This window comes from Nannospalax galili, unplaced genomic scaffold (assembly GCF_000622305.1).
Source record: "Nannospalax galili isolate Female #2095 unplaced genomic scaffold, S.galili_v1.0 scaffold377, whole genome shotgun sequence".
NCBI classification, from domain to species: domain Eukaryota; kingdom Metazoa; phylum Chordata; class Mammalia; order Rodentia; family Spalacidae; genus Nannospalax; species Nannospalax galili.
The window spans coordinates 1,627,456-1,651,038 of record NW_008341187.1 but is presented as its reverse complement, the minus strand read 5'-3'; the positions used below and the strand labels follow the sequence as shown (position 1 = coordinate 1,651,038).

Here is a 23,583-nt window from a genome sequence, read left to right as displayed (position 1 = left end):
GTTTTTACTATTCCAGTGGCAGAATACTTAAGTAAATGACACTTTGTGGTGAAATCTGGTGAGCTTCTCTTCTTCAATTTATATGCACTTAATAAAGTCATAGCTAGTGCCTTATTGGAATTAGAAGAAGGTTAGTCTAGGACTATAGATGAATAATTAAATTGGACCAGGAACAGCAATGAGTAACTGTCTTTTAAAATCTTAAGTTGGGAAAATATCAGAATATGGGTACAGAATGATCACTATAGAAGGAGTGCTTTTTATTTAAAGGGATAAGAAAACTTTTGCAATGGAATATATGAATAGAGAAAAAAAGGTAACTTAGAAATGAATAAAAATAAAGTAGCTTTAAACTTTGTTCTAAGTCTGAATGCTGGAGCATAATGGAAACAATATTAAAAGACAATTGAATAAGAAAAGGAGTTAAGAATCTTGTTCCTAGGGGCTGGAGAGATGACTCAGCAGTTAGGAGCACTGAGCGCGCTCTGGCAGTGGACCTAGGTTTGATTCCCAACCATCTCTAACTCCAGTTCCAGGGGACCTAACATTCCTCTTCGGACTTCAGTGGGCATTGTATGACACAAGTGCACTTGCATACATGCAGGCAATACACTCATACACATAAAATGAATAATAAATAAGATAATATTTTTAAAAAGAATTTTGTCCCTAGCCCGGTTTTATAGAAATATACAAGCTTAGTTTATGAAGACTCAATAAGTGCACCATCAAATGCCCCTATTTAAAGGTTGCCAGCCACTGAAAACGTGGTGTTAAGTATTCACACACATTAAAGAAGTCATATGTAAATAATTGTTTGACTTCATAAAGGAATGAATATAACAAAATGTTTAAAAATGAGTTTGAGTCTATAATCCCAAATTTCACCAACCTGACATTTGCATGACAGCTTTGTGTGCCAGAGGCAACTGGAAGACCTCCAGGCTTATGCAACACAAACTTTGAAATTATTCACTGAAAGGTCATATGTCTGTACAGCCTGGAATAAAGGTTGAGTGTCTTCATTTGCTTTACTACAGCACAAGGGAGCAAGCGCTTCCCAAATCGAGCCTTCTCTATTTCTTTCTTTCTCTCTCAGTTCTGTCTTGTGCCTCAGCAACCCAGGATTTCCTTCCCTGTAGTCTTAGTCATCTCTGGTCTTTTAACTTCTACTTCACCACTTACCCTTCTGATTTTTGAAAATTGAACTCTCACCCAGACAGTCATGATTCCACTGCAGACATTTCTTTATGAGGAGGACAGTGATGACCTCTGTGAATCTTAAATGAAGCTAAGATTAAATGACTCATTACCAATTTATAGACGTGTATTTACAAAACTTAGTACAATAAAGGTTCCATGTCATGTGAACAAAGAAGCAGTGATACTTCAGTGAGTAGTGCTCCAAATACATTGCCTGTCAAAGCTGAAGTGTACACTTTCAATGTGTCTGCTTCGTGCTATACCAGGAAAGTTGTGCTCACGAGTTTGATAGTTTATTAATTAGAAGAAAAATACAGACCCTGTGCCTAATTACATAAGAAAGTAATGAAATGGGCATGCATGGTAGCATAGGCACTTAGGAGGCAGAGGCAGGAGGATCATGAGTTTGAGGCCAACCTGGAATACTTAGAGAGATTCTGTCTCAAAATATCAGTCAGTACATTAACCGTAATAAGTCATAAAACAAGCACAAGAAGGAAAAGGAGATGGGTACACATGATTTGGGTGTGGGAGAAGGACTTCCTAGAGGCAAACCCCAGACAGTGTTCACTAAAAAAACTACATGATATTTTAGCATCAGTCCCTTCTTCAACCTTCCCCCACCTTAGAATCCCAGTCCTCTTTTCTACCCCACCAGGTAAGCTGTGCCCAAACTCCTCAGAAAAGGAATGTATTTCCAAAGTCATTGCATGCTAATACAAAGTATGTGGACATCTGTACAACATGGTAATCTTTTTCCTGATCATTGTTTCACAAAAATTAAGATTGATCTTTTGCATTTATTTTCTTAATCCCTACTATACTTTCAGAAATTCCTACCAAGTCTTGTGATGCAGCTTTAATTCAATTATTTTGCTGACTGTATAGTGGCCAGGTTTTTATATCACTTATTTTCAGCAATTCCAGATTAATAGGCATTCAGTTTGCCTTCAGTTCTAAATGATTACGAACAATGCTGCAGTTACCATCCTTGTACATACTTCCTAAGAACCCATCCTTTTGTGTCTATACAATAAATGTTTAAAAATACAGTTGCTACTTCTAAAAGCTGGTGAGTTTTATTTATTTCTAGTTCTATTAAATATCCTCAGGCTTTTCCAGAAAGGCTGTGTGTCATTCATAATTAAGTGAGAAGTCATCTGTGTTTAGGTTTTTCTTTATGAATTTGTTTGTTTGTTTGTTTGTTTGTTTATTGAGGTTCTGGAGTTTGAACCCAGGACAATATGCAGGCAAGGCAAGTAAGTGTTCTACCACTGAGATAAAGTCCCAGCCCTGTTTTCTGTTTTTTAATTCATAGATGTCTTTATTTCTTATAGAATCTATTCGGATCCTATTGTCCTATTTCTTCTTGAGGAAGCTTTGGCAATTGTGTCTTTCTTGAACTTTAAAGTTTTTTTTCTTTTTTAAGATATTTCATTTGTTGGCATATAGTTCCACAGATTGTGGGGAAGGATTATGCACATTAGTACAGTGCCTGCAGAGGTCAGAAGAGGGTTTGGATTCTCTGGAACTTGAGTTACAGACAGTTATGAGCTGTCCAATGTGTGTCCTAGGAACTGGACTCAGGTCCTCTGCAAGAACAGTGTGCCCTGTGACCCGCTAAGCCGTCTCTCCAGCCCCCTTGTTTTAGAATTCTTCTTTTTTGTCTCTGTGATTGGTTCTTTTCTTTTTTTCTTGATCGGCATGACTGAAAGTTAGCCAGCTTTGTTATTTTCTCTCAAAACATGTTCTGATAACATCAATTTCTTTTATCTTTAATCCTCTGGTTATTTAGTAATGTGTTGTTTAATTTGTACCTATTTTAATATCCTCATTTTTTTTCTTGCTACTGACTTCTAACTTCATTCTCTTTTGGTTGTAGACTTTATCTTGTATATATTTATCCTTTGACTTTTAGTAAGATTTATTTTATAGCCCAATGTCATCTGCTTTGAATTTTTTTTATGCGCTTGAGAAGAATGTATGTTGTTTTGTTGGGTGGTGTGTTTTGTAGATGTCTGTTAATTGAATTAATGTTTGAAACCTGCATTGTCTTATTGATCCTCCATTCATTTGTCCTGTACACTGTTGAAATTGAGATATTGAAGTCTCTATTGTTGAATTGACTGTTTTACCTAATTTTGGTCAGTTTTTGTCTTACATATTTTGGAGCCCTGACATGGTATCTGTCATCTGTAAGTTTCCAGCTTCTTGCTGTATTGGCGTAATGGCCTCCTAGACCACCAATGGAGGCAGTGCCACAGAATTCTAGGACAGAGCTTTTACCCAATCCCTTTACTTAGGAACTTACCTCAAGGAACTAATAGTCATAATTTGTTCATTAAATAATTGCTCAGTATCCCCTGTGTGCCAGAAAGTGCTTGCCACCCCAAATAAAACAACAGAAAACAGACGCAGATGTAAAAACTGAACTTTCTGTTCATTTGGTTAGCCAAACAACAAAGTAAATGAGTAAAATATAAAGTCTATTAGAATGTGGTGCTTGGACACAGAAAGGGAAGTGGGAAAGAGAATAAAAGTGCATTGGGGTAGAGCTGTATCAGGGCTCTTTGAGCCATCTTTAATTTCCATGAATTGCTAGAAGAAATATAATGATGTTGAGAGTAATTGTTTTAGGAAAATTGATGTTTTTCTTTGAGTTTTATGTGGTTTCAGTAATGACCTTTTAGAAATAGAGAACTATAATTGTGAAGTTATTTTAGGTTATGAAAAGTCTTTGATAATATAAATTTCTAAAGCAGAGCATGGTGGCAGAACCTTTAGACCCAGCACTTGGAAGGCAAAGCAGATAGAGCTCTGTGAGATCAAGGCCAGCCTGATGTGCATAGTGGGCTCCCGGCCAGCCAGGAGCAAAAGCAAAACAAGATTTCTTGATAGGTTTTCTAGAGATTGGTCAGTCATTTGGACATTAAACATGCATATATGTTTTTTTAGAAGAAATATGAATGAATTTATTAGCATAGAATTTAATGCTGCAGCCTCTGATACTTGAGTGAAAATGTGATATTTACTTTTCTCAAATGTTCCTATTTTAATATGTGTATTCATTTAGAATACTGAAATTCTAATTGCTTATCTGAAGTAAACATTGGATAAGACTACATTTTCTCTTAGTAGGATTTATTACATAATGTTGATAGTAGGTTATTTGTTTTATTTGCTGTTTGACAATGTGTTTCAAACGGTAATTTTACTTGATCATTATAAAAATATCTGATATCACACTAAACATTTCTTTGAAAATTGCTTTAAAATGTTCCATGGTAGATTTCATTGTATTTCATTTCTGTATAAAGTTGGATGTCTGAATTTACAGTCACTTACTTTGTCTAATGGTGGATTTCATTGTATTTCACTTTCGTTTTATAAACTATCAATATAAGAATTTAAAGTAACTTAGAATTTAGAATTTAATGCAGGAAAATATATTTTAGGAAAACAGTTAAAGGATGGGAAGAAGCCCGAGCCCTGCAAACCTATCCTCAAGGTGGAATTCAAGACAACTAGATCTGGGTAAGACTTTACCTCCTTACCAGTTTTCATTGTCACAGAGCAGCTCACGTGGCAGGGAAAGCTCTCATGTTCATTTGAAGACCCACTTTAGAGGAGGCTAGCCTTGTCTTCAGTTTTATGCTTTCATTGTTTAATAAAATACAGACTTAGAATAAATTATCTGTTCTTCCTGTTTCTAATAGTTTTATTCTGCATATTGGAAAGTGAATTATTTTTAGTAATAAATTTTAATACATTCTGTTGGCCTTTGGAAACACTAGTTTTTATTTGCTATTAAAAAGTGAGGAAAAAGCAGTAGAGGAAAACATGTAAAATGTAATCTCTCTAATTTGTGTTAAGAAAATGTTATATTTTCAGATATAAATTTCATAAGCATATTTGACAGTTACAAAAATGAATGTAACTTATTTTTTAAAGGTTGTCAGTTACATTTCAACACAGAAGAGCATATATTAGGTATGGGAATTAGGTAATTCTTATAATTGAAAAGTTTTTATTTTTTGTATGTATCAAGTGCTATAAAGTATAAAGTGTGAATGAAAAAAATCTTTTAAAGTGTTTCTTTGAAAATTCCACCTCTCTTTAACTACAAAGGAACCTTTTTATTTTTGTTCTAGTCCCCTAGAAGTATGCAGTTATATTTAGTAGAAGCATCTAAAGGATGAGAATCTCTATAGTATAGTGCAGTGGTTCTGATTGTGTTGCCTGGACCAACAACGACATTCACTGAGATCTTGTTAGAAGTGCACATTCCTAGATTCCACTCAAATCTATTGAATAAGAAAATGTGCAGTGGGACTTAGCAGTTCGTTTTGACTCAGGCTGCAGGTAATTCTGATGCCATTGAGGTTTACCAGCTTATAACATGCTACTGAGGTTTTACATCTACCAGTTTACAACATGGACATTAGAACTGTCTCTTTTCCATTTGTAAGCTGATCTCCTAATCTAATTCACCCCTGTCCTGTTCTCTTTTAAGAAAAGGCACCTGTCTTAAAAAAATTAAAAAGCTAAGATTTCTTCCTTCATCCTTCCTAGCTTTCCTGTGAGATCCAGCAGATATGTGCTGTTGGAGTTTATGCAGCAACAGACATAGGTTGAATGAACTCCAGGAGGCAGAACATCTGGTTGACTATGGAATCCTTTGCTATGTAACTTTTGTATAGAACTGTTTGACTTTGTGCAGTGCTGTCATTTATACATACATAGTCGGTAGGTGGTTGTGATGGATTAAGTGGCATGATCATATAGATACAGATTTTATATATTGCCTGGTACATAATAAACTGTAAGTGACTTAGATTGTATTAGAAAATCCTCAGCCATCAGTTCATTATTATTTGTTACATTTGCCCTATCACAAAGAAATTAAAGTAGGAAAAAAGAATAGCAAAGGATAAAAGAAAAGGGAAAGGAAACAAGCCAGAAAAAACTCCATGTTTATATTCAACACAGAATGAATTTTTAAATTAATAGTTCTAAATGCCTTCCGAACCCTTACATACCCATTTTATCAAATATTGATTGTGAACAAAGGAGAAAGCCTAGGACTTGTTTTCCACATGATTCGGTCTTCACTTTTAGATAATGATAATGTTTTTAAGTTCCAGGTCTCTTCAAAATAGCAGCAATACTTTGCCTGTCTTAAATTTGAAATGAAAATTGTAAAAAATGCTTTGCTCTTCGGTAGGTATCTATAGATACTATTTAATATGATCAATAAGATCACCTTGTAATAGTCTCCTCCAGTGTCTCTTTTTATCTGGGGTAGGAAAGTCAGTATATTAAATACGTTCCTATTTTCTTTTGTCCTTCCTGGATTAACTCCACTGTCTAATATTAAAGTTGAGTATTGTATTCAGCCCCTTCCTATCTAAAGTACAATCACTCAGTTAAATAAGCTAGACAGTTCTATTTTCTCTTCCTTACATGTCTGTTGTATTATTTCCTATCACCAAACTAGCAGATTTTAGAGAAGAGCCATCCCCTCCCGTGTCCGGCCATGTACATTTTCTTCTTTTTGCCGAGAAATCATTGTACAAGTGAAGATCCCTCTTATTCCTTCTAGCTCAGCACAAATGCTTTTCTCTTACGGATATCTGTGCCTCCTTGGCTACCTTAGGGTCTCCAGTAATATGCCTTGAAGTGATACAGTTTTCCTCTCTAGGACTGACACATATCATCAATGATAGGCATGCTTCCCCCATTAAATACTGCCTCACTAATAAAGCTTTATTTTATTTTTATTTTATTTATTTTGGTGTTAGGGATGGAACCCTGGCCCTGAGCATTCTAGGCACCTGCTCTGCTGCTGAGGTATTATATCCCCAGCCTCTGTCTTACTTTTGATGTTCAGCAACTAGCATGGCGTTGCTGAATTAGGATATAAATGTAGGTAGGTGTGTATAAAGTGTACATATAAATGAAATATAAACATTGCAGAGCTTTTATTTTCTGATAAAATAATACAAATAAATTATATATTAGATCTGGAAAGGACATATTTTCCCTTCAGTGGAATGATAGTATAAATTAAGAGATAATTGATTTTATTAGTCAATTTAAGATATGGTATTGGGCAGGGCGTGGTGGCACACGCCTTTAATCCCAGCACTTGGGAGACAGAGGCAGGTGGATCTCTGTGAGTTAGAGGTCAGCCTGGTCTATATAGTGAGTTCCAGGTCAGCTGAGGCTACAGGGAGACCCTGTCTCAAAAAGACAAAAAAAAAAAAAAAAAGGTATGGTATTAATTCCTTAAATGGCTAGTTCTTATTAAACATAGTCAGAAGTTAGGGGCTGGAGAGATGGCTCAACAGTTAAGAAAGCTTCAAAATGGACAAAAATTCAATAAAGGTAATATATTATTTTTTTAAAAAAGGCTTTTTGCTCTCTCCAGGGACCTGGATTTGGTTCCCAACACCTACACAGGTCAGCTAACAGCCACCTATAATTCCTACTCTGGGAGATTGGACACCCTTTTCTGGACTCTGAGGGCACCCACACAAACACAGTATAAGCTTAATACCAACACATACATGAATAAAAGTATAACTTTTGAAGAGCTAGCAGTGAAGTGCTGTCAGATCTGCTGAAATTGTTTCTATGAGAAATGAATGTGACCCAGGTATGGAGTATGGTGGTTGCTGCCTGTCCATCAGCAGACTTTCCAGGTCTGCATCCTGCCTGTGCTGTTCTCAGTGTGCAGGCAGGGTACCAGCTAAACTTCCTGTTCTGTTTCATCATCTTAAAACAGGAATAATAGTCATAGCCATCTCATAGAATTGTTGGTAAAATTCAGAGGCTGTTGAAGCATGCTCTCTCACAGCTGTCTCACATAGTAGTTGTCCTCAGATAGCATTTGATTGCTTCTGACAAATGTCCAAAATGCAGCTATTCTCTTAGTTTTCCTAAAACAGCTGTAGAAGTGCAACTTTGCTGAGACTTTATAATAACTAAAAATCTTAATATTCCTTCCTAGATTAAAAATCATAAACACTGATTTACTGCAGTGATTTTTTGAAAAAAAAAGTCTTAGATGTCAGATAATGGTGAGCCATTTTTTGGCTGTGAAAATAATTGTGTTGGTTGTGACCATCAGAATTTAGCCGGTAAAGTTAGATTTTAGCTGGTAAAGTCCAGTAGGAAGTAGCAGAGCACAGTTCACATTCAAGGGCAAATATCAGTTCCTAAAACTGGTTCTTTTAAATGTTTATATATAGAATCACAAAGAAAACTACACTTCTCATGAGGATGGGACATGATAAAAAACAAACAAACAAAAAACCCCAAAGCCTATGAATTGGTGTAAGTAGTTGAGACTTTAGATTGCTAGTTCATTTGAAATCTAGCTCTGTGTCTTTCAGACCTCTCCCAGCTTTTTGGTTTTTAAATCACTCCTTTTGAGGGAAGAACATATGATAGTTTTCTATAATCCCACATGGCTAGAAAGTGGTCTTCTAGATTGATAGTTGGCTTTTGACAATAGAGCACTTCCTTTAGTAGTTATTTAAATATAATATGTGCCCAAGATTGGGTGTTGTCCCCAACATCTGTTTCAAGTGTTAAGTTCCTCTACCACTCCTCCTCTTTAAACTTTTCTCTTTATCTGTTTTGTTTTTTTGGGGGGGTGTCTTTTGAGACAGGGTCTCCCTGTAGCCCCAGCTAACCTGAACTCGTTATGTAGACCAGGCTGGCCTCGAACTCACAGAGATCCGCCTGCCTCTGCCTCCCAAGTGCTGGGATTAAAGACATGCACCACCACGCCTAGCTATCTGTTTTTTTTAAAAAACTCGTTACTTTAAAATTGATATAAAATATTAAGTCTACTAATACACAAGCCCATTTTTATCCTTTTGGCAGATTTTACTTGTTAAAATATTTCTAAAATGGACACTTACTCAACCCTGGAGGTACAGTTAGCCAGTACCAAAATGGATATGATGTTGCTTGAGTATTAGAAAAAGTAATAATACAGGCAGGACAAAAAAAAACATGGCTTCCTGTCAACTCTGAGCCCTTTAGAATGAGATCTTGGGTGTTGTATTTTATCTTGAATGATACCAACTTCAAGCACAAAGAAGAAGTAGGATCATATAGATAAGAAAAAATTTTTTTCACTTAAGCGTGTGTGTGTGTGTGTGTGTGTGTGTGTGTGTGTGTGTGTGTAGGAAATGAAAGTAGACAGGGTGAGGAAAGGGAGTTCTAAAGGGAAGCAAGAGAGGGCAAAGGATAACAATAGATATGTATGAAGATGTCACAGTGAAGTCTATTACTTTGTGTGCTAACTTTAAAATTTTGAAGAGAAAATATTTAATTAAAATACTAGAAAAAAGAAAAAACAAATGGGTTAATTTATGGTAGAAAATACCGGACATGTATTCACTGAATTAATATATATATATGTCAAATATGTGTCATTGGGAAAAATAAGAGACATGTTTCATTTTTATTTAAATTAGAGAAGGCCTCAGTATAATTAGTGGCAGAATAGAAAGAGCCGTTGAAACAGCAGATTCTAAAAATGGAATAATTTTGGAAAAGAGCCTAGAGTCAGTCGAAAGTACAGATGACTCAGAAGATAAATTTCTTTCTAAAATAATGAAGAGGTTGTCATATATATCTTACAGAAAAAAAAAGCCTTGCCCACTATATGAACTACTTGTCTTGTTACTATGACAAAATATCTGACAAAAGCAACTTAAGGGAAACGGTCTACTTTGCTCCCATTTGAAGAGGGAATACTGTTGTTCCTTCATGGCAAGGAAAGCCTCACTGGGAGAGCAGCTCTGTGACAGAGCAGAAAGTGTTTGCTCATGTTCTGTGCACATCAGGAAATGGATGACTGTCCCACTCACTTTCACCAGTCCAGGACAGGCACCTGTAGATGGCGCCAACCATATTCAGGTTGAGTTTTCTCATTTCAGTTAAACCTCACTGGAAACATCCACTTACCTCACTCAGAGAGGTTTATCTTCTAGGTGATTCTAAATCCTGTTGACAACCAGAAGTAAGGGGCACAAGATTTTCCCTTTCAGTTTGACATCTAAAGATGCCACTTATTTTTTGTTGTTGCTGTTGTTCTCTAAATACTGTTGTTCATCTCATAATGTAATATGCATTTAGTCTATCTCAAAAATTCTCCAAAGTCTTAACAGTTCCAATGTTATTCAAAGGTCTACATGCAGAGACTCTACTGAAAATCTCATCAACAAAAGTTATATACTTCCAATATCCAATAGTGCAGAGTAAACATTCTCATTTAAAAAAAGCTAATGGGGGCACAGAAAGGAAAGATTGGACCAAAGCAAAACAAAACACCGTAGATCAAACATGAAACACTGGAGCTCCATATTTAGCATGTGGGTCTGGTGATAGAATCATCTGGGCTCTGGCAGCCCTGGGTCGCTCCATCCTCCAGTTCTACCTCCTTCACTCACATTGCCTCTCTATTGGGATGGCTCTGCTCCATGCCTACATCTTTCCTTGATGGACCACCCATGGTCCTAGCATCTACAACTACCTGAAGTCTACATTGCCATGTAGGCCTCACTTTCACAGCTACATTCAGAGACCTTTCAGGGCTTCCTTGCAGAGAATCTAACTGTGCCACACATTGCCACACATCAGCAACTTTCTGCAACCTTGGTGTAAGCCCCATGAGACTGCTTCTCTTGCATTTTCATGCCTGCCAAACCAGCACCATTTGGATGCACTTCCAAGTTCTGCTGCAAGCTCAAGATGTGCCTGGGCCCCCTCCACAACTGTTGTCTGTGTGCCTTGACAGCTGAATCTGAGAAGGTACTTCAATGCACAGTCGTTTTTTGAACAGGGAACCTCTCCCATAGCATTCTCAGTTCTGGCACTGTAATTTGAAGTTACTGCTGCTCTCTCCACACCTTCCTTACTTATAATTTTAAACTCCCTCTCTTTCCTTTCCTTGACCAACCACATGTTTTTGTAACTTTTGTTCTCTGTTGGCATTGATCTTAGTATAGTAAGCAATAGCCACAGCACTGTCTCTTAAAACTTCTTTCACCATATAAATTACTTTATTGTTGTTAATTCAGATTCATTCAAATGTTGAGGGCACACAATGAATGCTGCCAGATTATTTGCCAGACTTTTAATATGTATGACCCACAGCCTACTTGCCAATACAGCCTTGTTCTCTGCTGAAATCTCAGGAGCCAAACATCTGTTGTCCACATTTCTCTCCAAATGTCTGCCAGAATGGGCTATTTGCTCTTAAAATGACAGGCTCAAGTCTTTTTTGAAACTATGTGAATTGCTGGATTCTAAGTGATTGTTAATCATTCTTTCAAGCAAAAGTAGTAGTAGTAAGTTCAGCTGGCTTGTGCAGGTAGCCTAAGTGCTGTTCTAGAAGTAACTGTTGAACTCCCAGGAGGGCAGGGGTGTGAGTTGGAGGGTTTCAGCTGACCAGATTGGGGTAACTGCTGCCTCAGAAACCCAGTTATGGATGTGAGTGGTGGTAAGGCAAAAGACCATATTCACTATGGCCATCCTGGGAAAGACCAAGGAGACAAGTATCCTAATGTCTGACTTTCGGTCACTGACATGGGCTTCAGGATTATGGAAGGGAAGAAGAACAGAATGGAGTGCACGCACAATTAAGCATCCTTCATCAGAACTGTAGCCCACATGATCATTCTCTCCAGTCTGATTTTGCAAGGTACTCCCCCCCCCCCCGCCCTCCCCAGGGAAATCACTCTGACAGTCAATTTGGTTCCCTTCATTGGGAAATCTGTCTGCAATGCTGCTCTTAGAACCAGCGATGAGCTGAGAAGAAATGACTCAGAAAAAGACCAGACCAGAGTAGCAAACCTGAGTCAATAAGTGGGTGTTTTTCTAATCCCCAAATTTAAAGGAGTCCCCTGAGGAAGAGCTATAAATACAAAAGTTGTGTGCTTTTCATTTTATTCATACAGTATTAAAAAGACTTGACAGCTAAAGATCTCAAATGAGTCATTTTACTGTTTCAAAAGTATATTTTCCAGTGTGTCTGGCAGTGCAGAACACGATGATTAGTGTTTTAGGTGCCTCTGCTTGATTCACGTTTAGATGCTAAGTCTAATCCATTTATAGTCAGTTTGGGCCATCACTGAACTACCAACATGAGGAAAAGTGAAGCAATGCATTAATATCATAATGAAAGTGGTTTTGACCTTGGATATTTTTAAAAGTTCCTGAGATTTTATAGATGTCCACAAACCGTACTGTGAGCATCCTTGTGTTTTATGAAACACTTAGGAGGAGCTATGCAAAAAGAAATATTTGAGGACTTCTTATGTTTACTATGTAAAAGGATATCAATTAGGTACAATTGCTGTAGCAGTTTAGCATAAAGAGCTTTGTATTATCTTGCAAACCTACATGAAAAGCTATGTTATTACCTAAATTTTTATTTTTAAAGTAACAGGAACATGTCTAAATATACTGTATCCCTTTATTTTTTTCCCCAAATCCAATTCTTTTTATCTGTATTAATGAAGGGATCTCAGGGTTGGTCACTAGGAAACATAGTATAAAGGTTGCTATCCTATTTCCCCATGACCCTTTTGACATTGCAGTGGTACAAAACTGAACTAGAAATGTACTGAAATACCTCCATCTTCATATTGGTAGAATCATAAGTGCCTTCCTGAGAATGTATTTTGTACTAAGTGCAAAGGATTAATATGGAATTTATTCCTCACAACAATTTTATGAAATGGATATTAGTGAAGAGAAAACTGAGCCTCCACCAGTGAAAGCAAGTCATTCTGTGCTCATACATAGTTAAGTAGTAGCACTGGATTTGAACAGTCAACCTGATTTGAAGGCTCTGCTCTGAACCCCTGTGGTTATGGTATGCTCTGTTTTCCGCTTTCATCTTGATGTTGTGACCCATTGTTCCTTCTCATCTCCACAAAAGACCTTTGAAATAAACTGTGATGACTAAACAGTAATTCTCCATTTTTCTCAAAGCGTAGTCCCCACCCCACACCAGCCACATACACATAGACACACTCAGTTAAAAAGTTAAGTGATTTTTTTAGGTGTAACATATATGTGCACATTCTCGTGTAGTTTTTGTGTGTGTGTGTCTGTACTAATTTATGTTTTACAAAAGCATCGATTTGCAATGAATTTAAAATATTTAATATAATTATTGACCACAGAGTTTGAAAAGCAATATTTAAGATTTGTAGCCTTGTTTGTTTTAAAGGATGTTTGTAGTTCATCTACCCAAAATTTAAAGTTCATTCTCCTTTTGTATTAAAGTCAGTTTTTTTTAAACTATCACTCTTGATTATTGCAGTTCGATTTGATAACTAAAAACCTTATTAATAAGAAGAACTTAATAATTTAGGAGTATACTTCACAAATGTGCCTTTGACTCTGACTATGTGCGTTCGTCAGCTTTCTGTGACTGACAGATAATCAGCTTAGAAGGAAAGGCGTGTCTTGCTTCACAGTTTTAGACATTTGAGTCTATTGTCATTGAACTATTGTTTGGGGGTCTGTGACAAGAATGTGCCATGGTGAGAGTGTGTGGAAGCTGCTTACCTCATGGTGGTAGAAAGTGAAAAGAGAATGTGGCCATAGGCCAAGGACATATCACAAGTGACCTCACCTCTCCCACTCACCTCAGCCTGTTACGGTTCTGTCACTTCCTTCTTAGTGCTTGACGCTGGGGGCTGAATGCTGACCGCACACCATCTCATGTGTGTAAGCCTGTTTAATACTGTATAATCAATCAGCAAAATCTGAATGTTTTACTTTTTGATTTCCTATATAACATCCTGATCAACTATTAACAATTTGCACTAGAACTTTGTTGTGTTCTCTCTGAAATAGAATTACACTTTTCCATTTGAAAACAATTGTTGAAGATTTAAAAGTTTAATAATGCAAGTAATTAACAACATAGATGGCATAAAATTGTCAATTTAGAGTTTCATCTCCCATTCTTAATATACAGAGAGGTAAGGAATAATATAATTAGAAGTTCTAGTCATGGGCCCGGATGCTGGTATCTCCACTTAAATCTAGAACGGCAGCAAGTAAATCTGCATATTTCTTGATATTTATGTATTTTGCTATTATTTCTTAAGGTTAAAGAGTTGTTTCGTACTTGGCTCTAATGACCTGACTTTGACTTTCTTTAGCTTCAGTTGAGTCTTGGTCCTGGCTTACAGGAGTGGACATTTGGAGGCTCACTTGAGTCTTCTGGTTCTAGTGCCTAAGGCAGGTATGGGCAGCATGGAATTGATTTCCAAAGCAATGCTGTCCTTTAGTGGTATTTAAAATGCTGAGAAACCTGATTTTCAAATGTATTTATTTTGTGTGTGTGTATGTGTGTGTGTGAGAGAGACAGAGACAGAGACCTAGCGAGGTTCTAGAGCAACAGAGAGAGAATTTAGAAGGAAAGTAGATAAACACTTGGCAGTTCATGGTGGTAAGTACAGAGTGGAGGTCTGGAGAAGGAGTGACTGCCTATAGAGAGTAAATGAGTCAAGAAAGGGTTTTAGAGTTGCAAATGCTGATTTGATTGTTTTAAAATGGGAATTAGACAAATGTCAAAATGAGAGAAAGCTGTAAGTGAACAACTTTCCAAAATGCTATAAAGGCCAGAGCTCAAACAGTTGTGACATGGAAAGGAGGCAGCTGGTTCTAGATATTCTAATAAACAGCATGTCTTCAGGATTCAGAGTTCTGTGTTCTGTTACCATTCATGCCTTGCCCATTGCCTCAGTCCTTTAGTTCCTCAGGTATGCCCATCTTAATCCTCACTCAGGCTCTGGTCAACAGTCATTTTATACCCAGAGTGTACCACCGTCACCTCCCAACCCAAAGACTTTGAACAGCTGACTCTTCATTCTGATGTTACCTCATCTGTCATCATAATAAAAATTATAAACATCTATAGAACTTCTGATAGCATCAGAAACACTATCCATTTATTTTTTAAAAATCAAATCCTTTTTAACCTTCATAATTCATGTAGTACCTAGAAATAATCTAGATCATTCAAATTTTTAATAAAAGTCCAAAAGCCAGCTGTATCTTTGAAATTTTATAGATTTTGCTGTGTAAAGTTAAAGTCTTGAACTTCATCATTGTCTGTAATGACTAATTTCTTCTAATAAAGTGTCCATTAATATTTATTCTTTAAGCTTTAATATAATGAGTTTATAGGAGCTTCACGGATTGGGTATGTCTTGGTAACAAGATTAACAGTTAAACAGCATGCAAAATAGCAGAAGTTAATTATACATACTATGTTTACAAGGGCATTAATTATTAGGTTTAGCAAACTTAGGACAAAGATTACTTTGGTGACAGGTCAATCGACATTCCTTTCAGACAGCGTTTCTTTTTTAATTCACATCATTTTTTCCCTCCTGCATTTAGAAAAGAAACAGATGCAAAACCACAAAACAAAACAATTGCTTGTCTTCTGAGGATAAACCTAACTAATTGCCTTAATGTTATTTAAGACTATATAATTGATTGCTTATGTAAATTGATCTTCACGGATGGTTTTGGACCTTTTATTTTGTAATGTATCTCATCTGTAGTCTCTACCTGCTCCTTGTTCTGGTGCTATTTTTTTAATTGGTTTTATGTGAAAAAAAATACTTAGCCACCATCCTTGAGATACCACACATAAAACTTTGTCCAGGGATCCAACTCTGTAAACATTTAAGAAATATTTATTCCTCATTGTACTCTTTGCCTGCCTCATGCATACAGTGTGTGTTGTAGTACAAGGCAAACCAGCAATAAGATACATTTATTTTATTCATTGTATGTGATAAAAAGTACAAGAGAATTAAATACTTTTTGGTCACCACAATCGTAATCAGACAATGCTGAGAGTTGGAAACAGTGACTGCGAGACTGTGGTTTTATTCAGGACATGTTTCTAAATGTTGCTGCCACTTAGCTGGAAAAATATTACCCAAATCACTTTAATAGCTAGATATGGTTAATGAAACAAAGCACATACTTAATAATTTATTTGAGGAAGCATGTAACTTTTCCTAGTGTGGTAGGCACTATAAAAGTCTCTGTTTTAGGGCTGGAAAGATGGCTTAGCAGCTAAGAGCACTGGCTGTTGTTGTAGAGAAACCAGATTTGAGTCCTAGCACCCACATGGCACCTGACTACTGTCCATAACTCCAGTTCCAGAGGAATGTGAAACTCTCTTCTCCCCAGGCATTGCATGACATGGGTGCACTTACATACATGCTGTCAATAATTAAAATAAAATTAAATAGTAAAATATAAATAAAAGAATCTATTTTAGATAAAGCAGTAAATAAAACAACTAAAAACATGCTTCATCCAGGCAATTTTGATGAAAAAGACAATAAAAAATGAATAAATTAGTTCCTCGTCATAAATAATTTTGAAAAAAAAAAAGCTAGGAGGATAAGATGCATGGGGTGTATTTACACAGAACTATTAAATGTACAGACATGTGCATTTTATATATTTTGAATAGCTAAAATATTTAAGTGTTAAAACAGTTTATTTCCCCCAGTACTTACATTGGCTTGCATGGTCCCTAACCATACAACTAGCAGTCCAATTAAATGTTAGTGGAATTTACTCTTGTTTTAGATATAATTTGAAGTTTTATTTTAATTTTTGTGTTATACATGTCTTATATGCATGCACATAAGCGGACTTTTCACAATGGGTTGTTGTGATAATTTGATGGTATTGACCTTTATAATAAGTAATTCATATTTAAGCGTGTTCTGAAAGCCAGGCACTGATCCATTTTCTGAATTGTCTGAGGGTAGGGACCTGTTTGTTCGTTTCCTTTCCATATTTGTGGAAAGTAGACTCAGAAAACTTAAACAGCCTGTACAGGACTACAGAGAAAGAAAAGCCAGAGCAGAGATTTAAGTTCAGATGGTTTATTTTCAGACCTAGAACTTTGAACCACTACATATATCACTAGGGATAGATTTTTAAGGCGGACAATTCCATAAGTGGAAAAGAATAAGGATAACATCATGAAAAGTAGGAAAGAAGCTAGCTACACTGATTTTAGTATAAACTTTTTAACTAAAAAAAAAAAGACAAATGAGGGTCTAGAGAGATGGATCAGAGGATGACTGCATGTTATTCTTGCCAAGGACCTGAGTTGGGCTCTCACCACCCGCATCAGATGGCTGACAACAGCCCCAGCTCCAGGGATGCAATATCCTCTTCTGGCCTCTACAGACACGTGTATGATGTGCACATTCTCACACGCAGACATGTACATATACACATAATTAAAAATGAAACAAAGTCTTTAAAACATTTAATCATAAATGAAAAGACAAGATAATTAACAAAAATTATATAGAAAATATTAAATCATTTATATGACACGTTAAATAACTATACTAAGATATGACAAGTAAGATAAAGAAATATACCCACATTATGATATGAAAAGATACTTAGATTCAGTTTTTAAAATGGGTCTAGACACCAATTAGAAAAAAAATGGGTCTAGATAAATCTAGATAAATTACAGTTTTTGTAATGACTAAAATGGAGAGGGGCTTGGTGAATATAGACTGGGGGCCTGGCATGGAGACTGGCAGGTGCTGGATGTGTGGTGAGAGCTAAGACTTGATGGTCCATTTGGGTGGCTTCCAGAGCAAAAGTAAGACTTTTAGGAAATTATTTGAGTGACCGTTTTCTCAGTTGTTGAGGATGGTTTATAGCTAGTACAGTTCTTGGTGTATCCTTGAAAAGTCAGTGTGTTACCTACAGTAAATAAGGCATTAAGATTTTCTTGGGAACATATTAAGTAGTCTTGTTACATGATTAGAAGTAGGGGCTGGAGAGATGGCTCAGTGGTTAAGAGCACTGACTGCATTTGCAGAGGACCAGGGTTCGAGTCCCAGAACACACATGGTGGCTAACAGTGGTCCCTAACACCAGCCTAGGGGGTCCGACGCTCTCTTCTGACCTCCACCAGCATTGCATGATATGGGTGCACTTACATACATTCAGGCAAAACACTCATACACATGAAATAAAAATAATAAAATATTTTTTAAAAGACTAGAAATAAAAACTATGTAGAAACAGAGTAAATTTTCTAATAATTTTCCATAAGGAATAAAAGAAAAAGTGTTAGAGACCAAGAGGAGATACAGGAGTCAGATTGTTCCATGTTCATTTTTATTATAGTTTAATTTTCAGATATTTTCCTGGGTTTGAACTTAATCAAGTTAAAAATTCCACATGTTTCTATCCCATTGTATGATATAAAAGTTCAGAATTTAAGATGCTGTTATTTTACTGAATAAACATTTATGATACAGCAGGAACATAGTGTCCACTATACTATTTGTGATCTGAACTGTGCATTTTTTTTCCAGGGAACCTTTTATTATTTTATCAGGAGGTTTGTCATATGATACTGTAGGAAGAAGACCTTGCTTAACAGTGATGCATGGGAAAAGTACTGCTGTGCTAGAAATGGACTATTCTATTGTTGATTTCTTAACACTCTGTGAAACACCATACCCAAATGGTAAGCCCTCATTCTCCATAAATGTTAATATTTAGAAAAAAGACCTGTATTGTCTTCAGTATACTTTTAGTTGCTGCCTTCATAACATGGCAAGTTTTTATTTCAGCTGTTTGTTTTTTTCAATATACTTAATCTGTTTTGTATTATATATTAATAGTACCTTTGAAAAACAATCACCATCCATATTAAGCATTTTAAATATAAGGCATCAGATTAACTGGGGTTTTCCATAAATGTAGAGCTAGTAGGGGAAGGGAAGAGGGAGAGAAAGAATGAGAGAGAATATGAATGAATGGTTGAATGAATGAATGAATTGGTAGAACTAAGAAGTCTTGAATCCATACAGCAGAGCAGAAGTCTAGAAATTCCAGAAGGAGTTCAAATCATGATTCTGAAATCCACAGATGAGGCTCTCTGGGAGTATTCCTGTATTTAAGTCTTAAACAGAATTACTTTTTCAGAAACCTTGTACACTTAAGGCCAACATCTCATAGGTGTATGCCCACCCATTCAGGGAGTAACTTTTTTATTCAGTCTAGTAATTTGACTAATAATTTCTAAAGGGTTCATTTATGACAACAACATCTAACTAGACTGATATTTGATTAGGCAGTTGGGGGTACCATGGCATAGACAACACATAAAATGAGCCATCATGCTCAGTGTGTGTGGTCCAAGAGGAATTGAAATGTGTAATCAAAGAGGTAATGCATTTCATAGTTATCGATAGCATACATTAAACATTCAAGGAAGATAATAGAAATCTATTGAGTTATTCCTGCATTCAATAATGATAATTAGCCAATCTTAAATTATGGCTTTGCTATCCTGCCCCATCCCATCCCTGGAATATGTGATGCCGCAGACGTTTATTTGAGGTTCTTGTCTTACTCATCTTCACAAAAGTCAAATAATTCCAATAGGTTCTTACATGCATTTATCTCATCTGAAACATACAGGCCTTAAATTACACAAACTATCCTAGGATTTGAATGTTAAACACTCAAGAATATGAAACAAAAATGCTGAAGCAAGAAATGTTAAGTATCTAAATTGCTGCCCTCTTGAATCTGTAAAGCAACTGCTTAGGCATTGTTTTCATATTCTAGATTTTCAAGAACCGTATGCTGTGGTGGTTCTTCTAGAAAAGGATTTAGTACTTATAGACCTTGCACAAAATGGGTAAGACTATTGGGTGAGCAATTCCATTACTGTGTGGTAAAAAAACAAAAATGATCTCTTAGCATGAAATCAGCTACCTCATTTCTTTGAAAACTTTATATTTATATCCATGACCGTAATTTCTTTTTAAGCTCCAGATCTCCATTTCTAAAAATCTGCCAAATTTATTATAATGGATCTTGTAGATTTTCTGTTTCTTAACTCAGAATTTGAATTTCTGACACATTGCAGCTTCACACCTGTATATGTTGAAAGAACACTATCTAAAACTGACCACATGTTACCTCTGATTAATTTTTTATTTTCCCTCCCTGTGTTCACTCTCTCACCATGTGTTGTACATCTCATTGTCAGAGACATTGTACCTTTCGTCAAAGACTCAATTTAACCGTTGTTTGCTGCTGCTGGTTTGTTTAGCAGCTGCTCTACCTACTACTTGACAAAGAATCTGAGGACTCTTTCTCACCTGGTCTTTACTATCTTCCCAAGGCAGCCCTATTTCATGGGCAAGTACTTGTATGTTAAAAAGACATCGTATTTCATATCTGAAGTGATTTCCAGTAGCAGAGCCCTCCACTTGTTTCTGTGCCATCAAAAATCCACTCAGCTTTCACCACTGTGTTTTAAGCTTTTCCTAGCCTCTGTGCTAGGTATGTCTGGTCTGCAAATCCCCAAACCTCATCACAGCTTCCTTTTAACAACTTCTGGTATTTGCTATATTCATTTTCTATTAGCAATGAAAGTCTTTGTACTTTGAACTCTTTGTGCCGTATTATTTTCTCCTGAGAAATAATTAAGTTTTGTTGGAGTTTACTTGTTTACCACTCAGAATCATCCCTTGTTCTAGAGCGATTCTATCCCCAGGGAATATTTGACAGTGTCGGTAGTGACATTTTATTAGGTGAGGCACTACTGGCATCTAGTGGCCACAAGACAAATACAATGCAAAACATCCTCAGTACCCAGGAGAGCTCCCAGATTCTCTGAATGCTGAGCATTTCCTTTCTGCTGAGGTTGGGAAGCCCTCACATACTAAAAGTTACTTTTTGTTTTAGACAGTCCTGACCTTTCCTCCACTTAGTGCCTACTACTTGTAGAAATCATTTGTAAAACCTTATAAGATTTTTTAAATTTACTTTTCTGAAATAAAAGACCACTTGAAAATATGTATTATCAATATATTTTTCTCCTTATTTTCATCTATTAGGTAAATTGTTTTAATAGAATTTTTACCTGTGGTCTGTACTGAGAGATGCTTAATTCAAAGAAAATACTACCCAGATAACATAGAATAGTGGAGCTGAGTGAAGCTCAGGAAAGGTCTGTGGTAGGGAAGGAAGAAAACTGCTTTTTATTGCTACTTTTTTTGTGTTTCATCTTCTGTTTGGGGTAAAGGCAGACACAGTTCGGCTTGTTTTGTAGTCTAGAGAATTTTTTTCTAAACCTCTTTCTTATTGTTTAAGTATTATTAGCAATAGGCTACTTAATAAGTCTAATATATACACAGACATTTTATATATTTTAGTTTCTTGGTTTTTTGGGGGGTATTTTGAGTAACTTATTCTAAGCAACATTATTGTGACTAGGTAGAGTTTTACTTTAATTTCATGATTTCAAATCATTTTTTGCCCAACAAAGTAAAATAATTTCCTGTCTCGAAAACAGTGGAGAACTTGTGGCTCAACAGTAGCGCGTCTGACTTCATGCGTAGAAAACATTTAAAGTAAAATTATATTTTACATTATTTTACTAACCAAGATGTTTAGTTCTCTGTCACTGTGACAAATACCTGTGAGAAACTGTTTGAGAAAGGAAAGATTTGTTTTAGCTCCAGGTTGGAGATGTTTCTGTTGACTGATGTGGGCCCGTTGTGAGGCAATCACCTCATCTTGGCAGGAAGGGTGCAGTGAAGCAGAAGGGTCACCTGACAGCGTCGGGGAGGAGGGAGCAGAGAAGTGTGCTAGTGCCAGCCAGCCTCTAGTCCTTCCCCTGGATTCTACCCAGTGGCAGCCCATGTTCAGGCTGGGTATTCCACACTTAACTGTTTCTTTCTGGAGATGCTCCCAGAAAAACCCAGAGTTGTACTCTACTAATTAATCTCATAAGCATCTCTCAATCCAACCAAGATAATATTCAAGATTAATCATCACACAAAACAACATTCTGGATTTAACTTTGGATGGGGTATCACACTGATGGAGGAAAAAAGAAGTGAAATTGATGTTATTTCTTCTGGTAGAAGGATAAGGACTCTGCTAGTAAAATCCAGATAGTTCATTAATTAACAGCACAGTTAAAATTCTGCTTCAGCTCCTTCCTAGCTGGCATGTCTCAGACAAACTACTTGAAGCCTTTGTTTTTCAGGGAAATGTATAAGTGTGGTACAAGAAGTTAACATGATGGAGTATAAAGCACTTAGTCTGGCGTGTGATACACAGATGGAGCTGCAGCCAGCCTCTGCTCCTTGTTGTAACAACTTCTGTAATGAAAATCATCAACATTTTTATGTTTACATAAGTCAAATCAACCTAATCTTTTTGGTAGAATGTAGGTTTTCATTGTGTTAGTCATAGGTTACAGTTTATTAAATTAATAAGTTTTTTCTCTTTCCTATTGTTAAAGATACCCTATATTTGAAAATCCTTATCCTTTGAGTCTACATGAGTCCCCTGTTACATGTTGTGAGTATTTTGCTGATTGTCCCGTGGACCTTATTCCTGCACTTTATTCAGTTGGAGTTAGACAGAAACGTCAAGGTTACAGCAAAAAGGTATCAAACCTGAATTTCATTGCTTAATGTAACATCTTAGTTTAATTTTGAAACCTTGAGGTATTTGATAACACTGCTACCTTTTCTCTAAGAAATTTATAGAAAATCAGTTTTAGAAGTAATTCTATTCACTGTGCTCATACATATATAAAGACCTGTATATATTATACTGCCTTTCTTATCTGTATAAGCATATATATTTGCAAGTCAATTCTTCAATAATCTTTTTTTGTAGGAATGGCCCATCAATGGAGGTAACTGGGGCTTGGGTGCTCAAAGTTACCCAGAAATAATTATTACAGGGTAAGTAAAACGGTATTTTTACTAGTTCAATGAGTAATAGCTAATATATTTAAGACCATATGAATTTGAATTCATTAGGCAGATAGAAATTTTATTTATGTTATATCATAATAAGTAAGTATTGACAAGAACTTACCAGTTTACAATGAAATTTTTACCTTTTACTCATTTTAGTGAGTTGAATATTTTTAAAAGTAACAATGTATTTGTAACGAAGGGGAAGTTAATTGTTTCCCTTTATTCATCACATCCTTTTTTGTTCTAGGCATGCTGACGGGTCAGTTAAATTCTGGGATGCTTCTGCAAGTACGTGCTTTTGATAGTTACTATTTGTTGTTGTCATTGCTTTTGTATATCTGCTTTATAATAATCACGTAAACCACATTTAATTTGAAAGTGATTTAATTTAATGGCTCATAAAATATGTGAGTTTAGAATTTTAAGAGTAAAGATATTTTTAATGTTATTAGTAAGTTAATAATAATGCTCAGCAGTATTCTAGTCTTCAAATATTTTCAGAATTTCTCTTTGTAAGTCA

General features: G+C 36.0%; 1 protein-coding gene across 6 annotated transcripts in view; it reads left to right on the top strand.

Annotated features, from left to right (window-relative positions):
• Stxbp5 (syntaxin binding protein 5) overlaps positions 1-23,583 on the top strand; it is a 175,193-nt gene that overhangs the window by 85,242 nt on the left and 66,368 nt on the right. For all 6 annotated transcript variants that reach the window (XR_003850096.1, XM_029565170.1, XM_017799044.2 and 3 more), the window contains exons 9-14: positions 4,659-4,737; positions 18,636-18,790; positions 19,900-19,972; positions 22,595-22,742; positions 22,978-23,045; positions 23,311-23,351. Coding sequence is in view for 5 of the 6 variants with exons in the window: in XM_029565170.1 (XP_029421030.1) it covers positions 4,659-4,737; positions 18,636-18,790; positions 19,900-19,972; positions 22,595-22,742; positions 22,978-23,045; positions 23,311-23,351 (564 nt within the window). In the remaining variant the exon portion in view is untranslated. The remainder of the gene's footprint in view (positions 1-4,658; positions 4,738-18,635; positions 18,791-19,899; positions 19,973-22,594; positions 22,743-22,977; positions 23,046-23,310; positions 23,352-23,583) is intronic.